This window comes from Poromitra crassiceps, assembly GCF_964638095.1.
Source record: "Poromitra crassiceps genome assembly, chromosome: 3".
In the NCBI taxonomy this organism is placed as follows: Eukaryota; Metazoa; Chordata; class Actinopteri; order Beryciformes; family Melamphaidae; genus Poromitra; species Poromitra crassiceps.
The window spans coordinates 89,536,979-89,552,028 of record NC_139625.1 but is presented as its reverse complement, the minus strand read 5'-3'; the positions used below and the strand labels follow the sequence as shown (position 1 = coordinate 89,552,028).

The 15,050-nt window shown below is 44.6% G+C and overlaps 1 protein-coding gene across 1 annotated transcript in view; it reads right to left on the bottom strand.

The window, feature by feature from the left end:
* The window catches only part of atp10d (ATPase phospholipid transporting 10D), a 113,958-nt gene that overhangs the window by 63,953 nt on the left and 34,955 nt on the right, over nt 1–15,050 (bottom strand). Inside the window, exons 5-7 of the mRNA XM_083633569.1 lie at nt 8,180–8,384; nt 6,400–6,485; nt 4,113–4,219 (exon numbers count right to left, since the gene is read on the bottom strand). Of these exons, the coding sequence (XP_083489695.1) occupies nt 4,113–4,219; nt 6,400–6,485; nt 8,180–8,384 (398 nt within the window). The remainder of the gene's footprint in view (nt 1–4,112; nt 4,220–6,399; nt 6,486–8,179; nt 8,385–15,050) is intronic.

Genomic DNA, 15,050 nt, shown 5'->3' with positions numbered 1-15,050 from the left:
CACGGTATTACAACAACAGCACATTTCTGACCAAAAATAAAGTGCACGGCATGCGTAGGAATATGGAAGTTCTACGGTGAGAAGATATAGTGCCAAAGGAAAGCGCTGTTTGACGGCAAGGTAAAGCACTGAAAATGTTAATATAGCGTACACTTAACACATTCACTGCCAGCCGTTTTTTTTTACTGTAGGTAGGTTCTGCCAGAGGGTTTTTTTGAGGATTCTGGCTCATCTTTCAAGACCCGAGGATTCTTTTCTGCTAAGATTTTGTGAACACACAATATCTCAAAAGAACTAATAGAATGTGTGCTTTCTCTGTCTAAAAGAGTTAGTTTGTAGAGTTAGTAGTTATGTAAGCATTAGCAGTTGAATACAGCATGGTTTCAGCGTCAGAAAAATTATTCTGAGATAAACGGCTTTTTGTGAAATTCGATAGAACAGTCACTTTAACCATTCATTTTTGGCATCAGTAAGACGTCAGACATCTAAACAATAGTTTTGAACAGTAATTTCCTCCATAACAGCAGGAAACCTCCCTCTGCTTCCAACTCCTCCCTCCGTGTGTGTCTTCTTGGCTGCAGCGGCCGTGTCACCAGTCTCACTGCTTTGCTGCTGCTGTGCCTGTCTGCGCGGCCGCTCTTTGAGGAAGTCTGGATGGACTCGCTCGTTACTTGGAGTTTTGGTTGAGAGCTTTGATGAAGCTTTTGCGATTCTGGTCATATTTATGCTGCGTGTTTCAAAGTGTGTTCCACCCGTAATCTATTATGCAAATTTGCAATCCCGCACCGCCAGCAATCAGCGCGAAAACGAAAGCGTTTTCGCCAATCCATTTTACAGAGAGAATGGTTTCCTCACGCGTTCCCGTGCAGTTTTGGCTCCCTCTTTCTACTGTGGAGAGACATGTCGCCACTCAGTGGGTCGGTAAAATAGATTATACACATTCAATACCTCCAATTCTGGTATAGGAGACGTAAAAGGGTTAGATCAACGTCCCACCGTCAAAAAAAAAAAATCGATTTATTTGACGTAAAAACACGTCATTGGCAGTGAACGGTTGGATTTTGTTTGACGTAAAAACACGTAATTGGCAGTGAACGTGTTAAAGGATGGCTTTAGCGGTAATCAACCCACTTTGTATCATATATAATCTGGGTAATGTAAGCACAGTGTTTTACCTTCTCTCTCTGTTTACTTCACAGAGAAAAATGCTCCTGCTGCTGACTGCAGAAACTCCGCCTCCACCAGCTGCAAGTCATTAAGGCTCGTTAAGGCTCTCCATGTGATTCTCCGTGGATGTGCGTATACTTAAAAAATAAAGATCAACAATAACAGCACTACTCGCCCTCTGAGCAGATTCTGCCTCTCCAGCAGAACTTCCACAGCTCCGTTGTGACGTAAAACGCGTCACAACGGAGCGATTTGCCAGAGGAGAAAATGGGAGATATCCGTGAGGAAAACAGAGAGAAGGTAATCACTGCCCATCTGATTATATTACCGAGATTATGAATGATACAAAGTGGGTTGTTTACAGGTAAAGCCATCCTTTTAATCTGATATTGATTTCTTTAGCCTTCTTTTAGGTGGCTAAAATATTTGTTGCTGGCCCCACTCACTCACAGCAGTACGTTGCTTTGCTTCTGTGCTGCAGCTGCTCTCTCCAAACTGGGAGCGCGCCAACTGCAATCTCCCGGGGGTAATAAAGTGAGTATGGAAAAGTAGCTCACACAAGCCCACGTCATATAATCCAAATGATCCCTTTCATTTGAAACAAGTAGGACAGGAAATTCATGCGACGGCACATTCCAACCTACAGTCACATTCAACGCAATTCCCAAGAGGATTTCTTTCCAAAGATTTGCATATTTATCCTAACAATGCAGGTCAGAGACTGCTGGAAGAAGTAGTGTCATGTTTATACAGTAAACTCTTGTGCCCCAGATTTTAATTGGGCCCCGGCTAAGAGGCTGCTCTTGTAACCATACCTGTGTGCAGTGTTGTGGTGGTGGTGGACCCCTCCTCCCACTCACCTGACTGGTTTATCCTGAACTCTCTACTGTACTGTACTCTACCTGAGCAGACAAACAAAGGAGCTGGGGCTGGTTTCTACCTGAGCAGACACAAAGGAGCTGCGGCTGGTTTCTACCTGAGCAGACACAAAGGAGCTGGGGCTGGTTTCTACCTGAGCAGACACAAAGGAGCTGGGGCTGGTTTCTACCTGAGCAGACACAAAGGAGCTGGGGCTGGTTTCTACCTGAGCAGACACAAAGGAGCTGGGGCTGGTTTCTACCTGAGCAGACACAAAGGAGCTGGGGCTGGTTTCTACCTGAGCAGACACAAAGGAGCTGGGGCTGGTTTCTACCTGAGCAGACACAAAGGAGCTGGGGCTGGTTTCTACCTGAGCAGACACAAAGGAGCTGGGGCTGGTTTCTACCTGAGCAGACACAAAGGAGCTGGGGCTGGTTTACACTATTATCAAGCTGCACTACATTGCCAAGTCTACAGCAATTTCCTTGCAGTCATGGAACGTTCACTAAAAGTTGGCAACAGATGTAATTTGCTGTGATTTGTTGCCACAACAGATTTTTGTAAGGAACTAACCAAAGATCAAGTCTCAACATGGGTCAAATTAAATAGAATGCATCAGATTTGGCTTTCAGTCTTTTGACAACTGTGAAAATTGGAAATGAAATGACCAAAAGCCCATTCTGAAAAGTAACCTCAACTGAAATGGAAATCTTAATTGAAAATGAAAATGACTAGTCTTCACACACTTGACCTACAGTAAGTCCCGGCCTTTTTTGCTCTGTGCTCCAATAACAGTTAAGCAACAAAGGTTGTATCAGCCTATGCAGCCAGCCTACAGTAGAGTGTATGATGTCACAGTTCACTCTAACAGACTTCCCAGGCTGCACCTTTCATTCACAAAACTGGGACAATTCACACAACTTTAACACTACATACCAGGGTCGGAAGTTAGCGGGGGCTCGGGGCAAAATGCCAGCAATAAAACTACAAGTGCCCTTGGAATTGGGATGATGGGGGCTTTTAATGCCCCCATAAAATAAAGAGTTAACTTTCTGTTTGAAAAGCATGTCCTCGCATCCAGTACAATCACCCCTGTACTTCACCTGCCTTCATCCAGTACAATCACCCCTGTACTTCACCTGCCTTCATCCAGTACAATCACCCCTGTACTTCACCTGCCTTCATCCAGTACAATCACCCCTGTACTTCACCTGCCTTCATCCAGTACAATCACCCCTGTACTTCACCTGCCTTCATCCAGTACAATCACCCCTGTACTTCACCTGCCTTCATCCAGTACAATCACCCCTGTACTTCACCTGCCTTCATCCAGTACAATCACCCCTGTACTTCACCTGCCTTCATCCAGTACAATCACCCCTGTACTTCACCTGCCTTCATCCAGTACAATCACCCCTGTACTTCACCTGCCTTCATCCAGTACAATCACCCCTGTACTTCACCTGCCTTCATCCAGTACAATCACCCCTGTACTTCACCTGCCTTCTCCCCGACAGAGAGCTCGCCCTGGGTGGCCAACACAGTAACGTTATAACTGAACCACGCTCTTACCCTCTCTGGTCATTTTCCTTTTCACACTGCAAGAGCAAGTAGCTGAAGGGTTTGATATGTACAGTATGTAGTACATTATATAATAGAGTACATGAAGGGTTTGATATGTACAGTATGTAGTACATTATATAATACAGTACATGAAGGGTTTGATATGTACAGTATGTAGTACATTATATAATACAGTACATCAAACCTTTCAGCTCCTTCTGCTCTCACTCACAATGAGGAAGTGATATGGTGAATCGTTTTTGAGAGATTGTTTGTTTGACTGTCAGCTGGAGGGTCAAAGTTTGACCTACCTACAGTAGCAACACAGACTTAGGATCAGTCAATTATAGCAAAGTTGGCTTTGTGTTAAGAAATGTACAGTATGAACAAGGTCCGGTCCAGGTTTGAGCAGGACGACTGCACTAGGATCAGTTTTCAGCTTTCATATCATACCAAATAACATGGCTGTTGCAAGGCTTGTTACTGATCTGAAATCAGCATTCTACCATGAGATAAAAACTTACCAGCATAGACCACAATGCCTACAACAGTCTCAGTGTTGCGGATGGTGCAGCTTCTCAGGAGCAGGTTATTGTTGTGGAGGCCAACACGAACCTTACTGGAATGTTCCCTGTTAGACAATAGAACAGATACAACAGCTTGGGACTAAGGTTCAATTGCATGAAATACCATGCTTCATATTGCATTCATTGCACTGAAAACTGTGACTTTGTGATATTGCAAGTTTGAAAAGTTAGCTTTATACATTTCACAATGCTGCACTTTTACTTCCAAACATGAATCATGTTGGAATGAAAGTTAGCTTGTGCTGCTTATGAAGATATAGCCTGGCAGTACTAATACCCACCTAGACCCGTTTGTCCAAACTTGGGGAGTGCGCTTAGGGGGACCTGATAGAATGCAGTGCTGAATGTCATGCTATTCGGCATAGTGCCACCTACTGGCAAACACAAAAAGTGGTTTATCTCGACAACCATTGGTCGAATTGACTTCAAACTCGCGGAGTGCGCTTAGGAGGACCTGACGCTGTTCAGTGCTGAATTTTCTGCTGGGAACTACCCAGAACATACAGACCTTAATACACACAATACCAGGCTGGAGTCCCAGCAAACTAGATTTGAAGGCCGCCCCGATAATCTAGTAGTGTAAAAGCGAGTTGCTAACCGTGAGTAGCTGTTAGCATTAGCATAATAGAAATTAGCTTTGCTTTTATACCATTAGCTTTGCATTTCAATGGAATTTGAATGGACTTGCTGCAGCAGCCGGTTGGCAGAGTGATGTACATTATTAGCATGTTGCTACTACTTGCTAACTAATTTAATTCTGCTGTAAGATAACGTTATAAACTTGACAACCTAACGGTGATGTTTGCAATATAAAGTAGCGTCAAGTATAACGCTAGAAGTTATGTTACTTGTTAGTAGTCAACAATGCCAGAAGTGAGGGAGGAGTTTATGTCAGTGAAGAAGAGAGAAGAGAGGCAGGTTTTGACAAGGGTGGAGGGGACAGGTGGAGGACTTCATTCCACAGAGTAAGTCAGAGACGTCAGATGTGGTTATGGGGGAGAAGAAGGAAAGGCAGTGGTCTGTTGGTGGGGAAGGTGCAGGCTCCAGGTTGGGGGTGATGGCAGAAGAGGTGGCTAGCTGGTTGTGGATGTTTTTGATTTTGGAGTGGAAGAATGATAGAAAGTTGTTGCATTTTTCTGGGGTGAAGGAGGGTGAGAGAGGTTTGAGGAGCTTGTTTATGGTGGAAAACAGTGTGGGGGTTGGAGGATCCAGAGTGAATGATGCCAGAGTAGAAGGTGGAGTGGGCTTTGATGAGTGCAGACCTGTACTGGATGTGCTCTTTGTCATTCCTAAATACATGTAATGATTTATTTAGTTGTTAGCAGAGCAATAGTCTAAAGGTTAAATGGTCTTGAAAATGGTCTCGCATTGGTCTGGTCTTGGTCTCGCCCGCCCGCTCTTGGTCTTGTCTCAGTCTCGGGTTAGGTGGTCTCCACTCCAACACTAGTAGATACGCAAGTGTGCTCGGGAATGGAACAACATTTACTAATGTGAACGCTGACCGGTGGGGGAGGGGGGCAGGGATGAAAGCAATGGTTTCTAATGTGAAAATGCCCTTATATAGCCAGTGTTACCAGTGTTATATAGCCAGTGTTACCAGTGTTATATAGCCAGTGTTACCAGTGTTATATAACCAGTGTTACCAGTGTTATATAGCCAGTGTTACCAGTGTTATATAACCAGTGTTACCAGTGTTATATAGCCAGTGTTACCGGTGTTATATAGCCAGTGTTACCAGTGTTACCGGTGTTATATAGCCAGTGTTACCAGTGTTATATAACCAGTGTTATATAACCAGTGTTACCAGTGTTATATAGCCAGTGTTACCGGTGTTATATAGCCAGTGTTACCAGTGTTACCGGTGTTATATAGCCAGTGTTACCAGTGTTATATAACCAGTGTTATATAGCCAGTGTTACCAGTGTTATATAACCAGTGTTACCAGTGTTATATAGCCAGTGTTACCAGTGTTATATAGCCAGTGTTACCAGTGTTATATAACCAGTGTTACCAGTGTTATATAACCAGTGTTATATAGCCAGTGTTACCAGTGTTATATAACCAGTGTTACCAGTGTTATATAGCCAGTGTTACCAGTGTTATATAACCAGTGTTATATAGCCAGTGTTACCAGTGTTATATAACCAGTGTTACCAGTGTTATATAGCCAGTGTTACCAGTGTTAAATAGCCAGTGTTACCAGTGTTGTAAAGAAGGAACTCACATGTAACCTCTGAACCTGCTGAGGTCATTGTTGGGATTCTCACACTCAATGCAACTGTGGAAGCTCTCAGGAGTAAACTCTACTCCCTGGAAATCACATACATATACACACACACACACACACACACACACACACACACACACACACACACACACACACACACACACACACACACACACACACACACACACACACACACACACACAGAGACACACACACACACACACACACACACACACACACACACACACACACACACACACACACACACACACACAACAAAATCAATAAAAGCAACAGCTTTACACAATGAGCCAAACAATTAGCATTATATATTTGTGCTATTACAGTAGCACTGCAATTAAAGTTCGAACGAACTTTAATTGCCCGCAAAATGTTCGAATATATTCGAAGTTTTTTGGTTAATGTTTTTTTTTTTTGGGGGGCACCGGGCATCAGCCCGACGTGTTAGCTTGGACGCTCACAGTCACAACACTGCCTCACAAACTTGGCTGCATCCAACTCGAGACAACTTTTCAGACCCTGGAGACAATCTTTCTCAGAAGAGACTAACGCGACAAATCTGGAGACTTTTTCTGACATGGGATTAACATTACCAGCAAGCAGCAGTTGGTTAATTTTGGTTAATAAAATAAATAAAAAAATAAAAAAATAAAAATAAAACCGGTCAATTATACATTCGAACATGCCCTCCTCCCCCACATTGGAAGTTAAATTCGAATTTAGAATAAAAAGTGACAGCCCTAGGAGAGCACAGTTCATTGACGGTGTGTGCAGTGAAAAGCCTTAAAGACGTACACTTGGTTCACAGCAAAAGCATCGCTCCACAGGAGCCTTCTTTCACTTTGCCTCATTCCACTTGTTTGATTCTTTCTGGGAAGCTTTTGCCTTTGGACTTGCAGAAGTATTTCTCTGCTGACTGGATTTGTTCCTGTGTGAACCCCCCCCCGCCTGTGTCTCGTGGGTTATGTCCAAAAGGCTTTATCCAAGCAATACTTCTCAATGATTTGCTTTGGTTACTGTACATATTCACCTTCGACCTTCCAGAAAATAATACTTTTAAATGAGCTGTTTGATAAAACTATGTATAAACCTATATTAATAAAAATGCTTATGAGCAATTTAATAATAAAACAATTCATTAAATGGACAAATGAAAGACAAAATACTATTTAAAAATACATTTAAAATGGGGCTTTTTCATAGTCATGTTTATTCATCTTCATATTACAGTATTTGTCCTTTACACAATACATTTTGGACTTACTTATTAGACAACTTTTTTACTTTTTTTTTTATTTTTTTACTTAAACCTCTAGCCTTGTTTAGATAATAGTTTGTGTTGGTTATCTGACAGTCATTTATCACCACCCTGCCATATAGAAAAGTCGCTCATGCCGATCACGACTCTTCTCGTCCCTGGCACCGCAATGGTGGAATGAGCTCCCCCCTATGGTCAGGACGGCCGCATCACTGCCAATCTTTCGGCAAAGACTAAAAACACCCCTTTTCAGGCTCCACCTGGCCCCTTCTTGAACTAACATCTTTCTCTCTAAAAAAAACTCAAACTAAAAAAACTTACCACTCTATTCCTTCAAAGGTTGTAGCTGTCATAGATTATGTTGTATAGTTGATTTCTCTATTGTTGCAAAATGTGTTACTGTAAGTCGCTTTGGATAAAAGCGTCTGCCAAATGACGCTAATGTAATGTAATGTACAGTATATATAAACATTGTATTCTTTGCTATAATAATCGTACCTGTAGTGGGAGGTCTGCGGCCACCTGTCTCTGTTTCAGGTTGGTCTCTCCATCCAGGTTAGCAGTCTCAATGTAACAGACGCCATGCGGGTCAGAGGAGTACAGCAGCAGCATGTCAGCAGGGATGATCTCGTTACAGGACAGGCGAACAAAGTCTCCCACTCGGACATCCTGCCAGCGCTGGTCAATGTAGGCTTTCTGCTTGCTGTCGCACAATGAAGACACAGAAGAGCCAGAAGATTCACAATGAAGACACAGAAGAGCCAAAAGATTCACAATGAAGACACAGAAGAGCCAGAAGATTCACAATGAAGACACAGAAGAGCCAGAAGATTCACAATGAAGACACAGAAGAGCCAGAAGATTCACAATGAAGACACAGAAGAGCCAGAAGATTCACAATGAAGACACAGAAGAGCCAGAAGATTCACAATGAAGACACAGAAGAGCCAGAAGATTCACAATGAAGACACAGAAGAGCCAGAAGATTCACAATGAAGACACAGAAGAGCCAGAAGATTCACAATGAAGACACAGAAGAGCCAGAAGATTCACAATGACGACACAGAAGAGCCAGAAGATTCACAATGACAACACAGAAGAGCCAGAAGATTCACAATGAAGACACAGAAGAGCCAGAAGATTCACAATGAAGACACAGAAGAGCCAGAAGATTCACAATGACGACACAGAAGAGCCAGAAGATTCACAACGAAGACACAGAAGAGCCAGAAGATTCACAATGAAGACACAGAAGAGCCAGAAGATTCACAAACACACAAGCTACATTCTGAGAGCTCTGATTTAGGATTATACTTATTTCCTGGGGGCAAAAATTCCCCCAGGAAATCTCAGCGAGCAAGCCCCTAAAAAGCTTCATCAGGGATTTGCCCCCAAGATTTTGATTATTGTCTTTCCATTCAATTCATTTAATTTCCATTTCCATCTGTCATCTCTCATCAACACTCAGCAGCGCCTACATGCTGGTTGTCAGAAGAAGACAAAGAACACACTCACACAAACAGTGCTGCTGTTCACTTCACACGATCACTAGCTGTTCACACGATCACTAGCTGTTCACACTATCACTAGCTGTTCACACTATCAGCTGTTTGTCCACCCTCGCCCTAATCCGGGCCCGTATCCTACTCCCTCCCCTCCCCCAACCCTAGACCCTACCTCTACCCTGGCTCTCCCTCCCCTGCACCCTCCCACCTCTCCTTCTCTGTTCTCTCCTCCTCTCTGTCCTCTCCCCTCTCTCACATTCCCCCTGCTCTCCTTCCCCTGCACCCTCCCACCTCTCCTTCTCTGTTCTCTCCTCCTCTCTGTCCTCTCCCCTCTCTCACATTCCCCCTGCTCTCCTTCCCCTGCACCCTCCCACCTCTCCTTCTCTGTTCTCTCCTCCTCTCTGTCCTCTCCCCTCTCTCACATTCCCCCTGCTCTCCTTCCCCTGCACCCTCCCACCTCTCCTTCTCTGTTCTCTCCTCCTCTCTGTCCTCTCCCCTCTCTCACATTCCCCCTGCTCTCCTTCCCCTGCACCCTCCCACCTCTCCTTCTCTGTTCTCTCCTCCTCTCTGTCCTCTCCCCTCTCTCACATTCCCCCTGCTCTCCTTCCCCTGCACCCTCCCACCTCTCCTTCTCTGTTCTCTCCTCCTCTCTGTCCTCTCCCCTCTCTCACATTCCCCCTGCTCTCCTTCCCCTGCACCCTCCCACCTCTCCTTCTCTGTTCTCTCCTCCTCTCTGTCCTCTCCTCCCTCTCACATTCCCCCTGCTCTCCCTCCCCTGCACCCTCCCACCTCTCCTTCTCTGTTCTCTCCTCCTCCACATTTCCCATTTTCTCCCCACCCTCGCCCTAATCCGGGCCCGTATCCTACTCCCTCCCCTCCCCCAACCCTAGACCCTACCTCTACCCTGGCTCTCCCTCCCCTGCACCCTCATCTCTCCTCCTCTGTTCTCTCCTCCTCCACATTTCCTATTTTCTCCCCACCTGCCCCCTCTCCTCCCTCACATCCCCCCGCTCTCCCTCCCTCCTCCACTCTCCTGCTTTCTCCTCTTCCCGGTGTTTCTTCCTCTTCCCCCCTTCCCCCACTACTCTAAAGCATAGTACACATTCTACTCCAAAGCATGGCACCCACTCTATCCCCTCCAATATTTCGCCACTATTTAAAGCATGGCACCCATGCTCTTAGTATTTCGCCACTATTCAAAGCATGGCACCCACTCTTCCCTAAAGCAAGGCACCCATAAGCTCTATATGAGAACATGTGCTTACTTGGCAAAAGGACTCACTACTAAAGGCTTGCAGCCAATTAAATTAGGCATAGTTTGGTTGCTAAGAAATTGACATATGTCCGTTTGCAAGATGTGCGTCTATATTTCTCATTCTCTCCCCACCTCCTCCCTCCCCCTGCTCTCTTCTCCCCCACACCCCCCCCCCCTTCCCCTCTCCTGCTCTCTCCTCTTGCTCCTTCCCCACCTCCTATACCCTCCAACATCTCCCATTCCCTCCTCACCCCATCACTCTCTCACATTCCCCCTGCTCTTCTCCCTTCTCCTGCTCTCTCCTCTGCTCTCTCTTCATTTCTATATTTTCTATATTATCAATTGTTCAAATGTTATCTTTATTCTGTATATTCTTGTTACTGTTGTGTCAGCTAGAATCAGCTAGACATACTTTCTGTGAAGCCCTCTGAGACATGCTTGTGAATTAGGGCTATATAAATAAACTTGACTTGACTTGTCCTGACAAGCCACCCCCACACACTTCTAATTCTTCTTTCCCTGTTATAATTAATCAGTCTCTGTGTACCCAGAAAATTCAGATTTCTCAGAATTGATTCTGTTGATAGAAAACATCATTAACAACAGAGCACCGCAGGGATGATGTCATTTTGTAGGCGTAACCAGAAATGACTGCCATGTTGGTTCGTCGGGGGAAAAGTCTATGGGGTTTTAGAATGGGGATTTCACTAAATGCATCAAATAAGGTCTGTTGTTAACAAAAGTCTATGGGGGGCGTTAATTTGGGTCCAGCAGGATAATCTTCACGAACGTTAATCACTGTTATGCTTTTTGAAGCGTTTTCTAAAAATCACGTTTAAAAGACAAACGCATTTATGTTCCAAAAGTCATAAAAGTGATTCACGTTTGTGAAGATTAATTAAGATCGCGCTCCATTCACTTTTCCCCTGACGAACCCAAGCGCTACTTCCGGACTCATTACTGATAAAGTATATTGGCACAGCAGTGATAAAGTAGCTGAATAAATATCTCACTACGCATGTGCGAAGCAGGCGAGCACATGCCAACTGTATGTCAACATATTTATGTTTAGGCTACTTAGTTTAATTAGGAACATAACTGCACTATATAATCAAAGTATGGTGTTTACATGGGCTCTGCTTTACTTGCATTATTGACTTGATTGCATTATAATACGGTAATCACATCTTGTATGTGTAACCGTAGCCAGCGGGTCTTTCTGTGCAGTGAGTAAACCTCCTCCTGACGCTTTAAGAGATGCCCTAGCCAGCCATATGGCTTTAGCATCCTCGCTAGAGTGTCCGCCTCCCATGCCGAAGGTTGCGAGTTCGATACCCGGTGCAGACTGTCAACACAACACAGGCTACAAACATGCCCACTGATCTGTTCTAGCCTGCAAGACCTTGAAGAGATGGACCTAAACAATTAGAGACACACGCAAAAGAGCAGCATGGAGGAGGAGAAGCACTGGAAAACCGCGAGAAAGCACCAAAGAGCTTGCAGCAATAATTGAGAACAGAGATGGTCTTGGTTCCAGAAGTTCCATAACCTCCTTCACTTAGGTCAGGAGAGGCAGAAGAAGACTACCGGAGGCCATAACTAAAAACACACACAGACAAATCCACACAGAGGCCATACAAACATGACACATTCTCCACATAGTTTGTGTATACACTGTCTCTGTCTGTGAGTGTTTGCATGAAGTAGTGTGTATGAATCATGGCTAGAACAATACATCAGTTTGCCAATGTACTGGGCTGATATGGGGACACGCCGGCATTCCGAAATGTCGGCACTCCGAAATACCGGCATTCCGACAAAATTGTCGGAATGGAGATCTGTCTCGCCATTGCGAAAGAACCCTAACCCTAACCCTAAACCTAACCTCTCCCACCCCCCACGCCTAAACCTAACCTCCCCCAGAACCTAAGCCTAAACCTAACCTCTCCCACCCCTGTAGGCTAAATAACTCAAGATGCTATGTCGGAAAGGCAGACCTAATATCTTTCGCAATGGCAAAACCTTTTTTGGAGATAAAAAGGGTCGCCTCTCCGAAAGCATAGAAGTCAATGATCGGAATGCCGACACTTCGGAATGGCGAGAGGACCCCGGCTGATATGATATTGATTCGATATTTTATCAATATAATACTGGTGTATGGGATAGCCATTAGCTTGGATTGATTCCAATATAACATTTTGAACAGATTCCAAACAAGTATGTTTGAATGTTATTCTGTGAGAGAATACTTGTATAAAACTTCCTGTTTTTGTTAATTGGCCCAGAGCAAATCAAATTAAAGTATTATTGAAGATAATGCATACTGGCACAAGGTATCGGCTACCAGCAGTTTCAATCCAGAAGTAGCAGTATTGTATTGTATATAGTATTGGCCTTAAACTGCAAACTGCAAACTCAAGAAGCTGTTTTTGTTGAAGGACCAAGGAAAACACTCCTCAATCGATCTCCTAAGTAGGTGTGTTAGCCGGTGGACGTGCTGTAAAGTGTACAGCACGTGCTGTGTGAATACAATCAGTAGTTAATCATTACACCCATCATCGCATCAACGCCCTTTCCAAGCAATGACTGAAGTAAAGTCGTGAAGAGCAATTACTGTAATGAAGATCGATAATGAAGATAGCCAAGGCTAATTTTGTCAAGGCAGCCCAAGACCTGTATCATCCTAAACACACCACACCGTTCCTTATACTTATACTCGAGACCAAAGAATTGCTGGTTTGGCAGGAAGCACTATCCACTCAGTTCTATGGGCTCAGTAGGTCTAAAGTACAAAGAGTGCAAAAACACTGGACAAAGAAATGTGGAGCAGTGGAGTCAGAGAAAAAGGCTAAATGACAGCCACCTCTGCCACATTAATAAGGGTGTGCTTCTCTCATGACTCTGCCTTCAGCTGCCTCCTAAAAGCTGGATTCTATCTGTTACCTCGAGCACAGTGGTTCTGAAAGTAGGGTCCGGGGACCCCCAGGGGTCCATGAGGGGGTTCAAGCGGGTATCCAGCAAAAAGGGGAATGATTTATTTTCACTATAATTCCTTCCATAAGTACCACATTGACAGAATGTATGACTATTTTGCTCATGGATTTCATACACTTTTGGATCTAAAAGCAAAAAACTTATCAGATGGGGGACCCTGGGACATCTTATCAAATGGGGGTCCGTGGTCTAATTTGTGTCCGTTTAGGGGTCCCTGACGTGAATTCATTTTTGAGAAGCAATGCTCTAGCAGCACTGACATCTAGCACTGAAGTCTCAATACATTTTAAAGGGCAAATATCTGAACAAGCATCATCCACTATTGTGATTTTCTTTTCTTCAGACGAACCATTACACCTATATTCTAACTAATTCTCATGCAAAACAAAACAAATGTTTGACTCTTAAACACTCGCTGATCAGCACCTAGCAGCAGCAGCAGCAGCAGCCATATTGAGCCTACCTGCTGTAAAGTTGGCAGGGGAGCGTGTTGATGTAACGGTCTGACTTGAACCTCCGGTAGTCTTCCCACAGGTCCTTGACAGCAGTCACAGTCAGCACCAGCACAATAGGAACCACAGCGATCTCTGGCTGGAAGGCTTCTAGCCTGGGTAAACCCATCCCCCACGTGACCTGCTCTCAGACCTGTTCTCAGTCACTATGGTCTGGAATCCCACCATTGTTAATCGATTTCCTGCGGTTGTTGGGCCCCCCCCGATAGACCACTCCATTGCGCAACCATCATCCAACCAGTTTAGTGCACAGAGCACATGCGCAGTGCAGCAGATGGCGTCATCACTCTGCGACCTTTGTTGTTAGCGCTCGAGCTAACTCCACCTAGCTAACTCACTAGGCTACTGCTAGCAACCACAGGTTGCAGGTTGTGTAAGATAAACCTTCGTTCTAAAGGCAAGTTGGGCAGCTGCAAACCACTCGAGAAGGGGGTATTTCTACGCCTGGAGAGGGTTGGTGTGAAACTACACCAACAGGATTGCAAATCATGTCGGATTTGCCAGAGTCTGACTGAGGTAGGTACTTATAACCTAATGTACTAGTGCTGCACGATTAATCTCCACTTCCCCCGTGCACTCCCGCAAATAAGTAATGTTATGCGCAGCCAGTTTATCAGATAATTTCGCCGTAAAATGTGTCCAGGTGATGAGAAGCCCCAGCTTGTACAAGCTGTCCTTTGTATGGTCGCTGCCCGTCCGCTCAGACCCGATTTCGATATAGCGTTTGGTGATCTTTTGATCAACAGACCTCATAACGGGGATATACTGTTACGTGTGTCTACCAACATCACTAAAAGATCATAAATGTAACGCTGTTTTAATCGATGGCTACGTTGCTAGCTACTAGCTAGCCGCAGACCAGCTATGAACCCGTTTGGATGATTGCTGCCCGTCCACTAAAACGCGATTTCGATATAGCTTGAGGTGATATTTTGATCAACAGACCTCATAACGGGGATCTATACTGTTACATGTGTCTACTGTACTGACGTCCTCTCTGTTTATTCTTTCAGGTATTAATTCTAAACCCTTCTCAGTCAGCTGCTGCCAACCTGATGAGGAAACAGGCGTGCTTGTTGGACACTGAATGCAAGAGCCTAGCC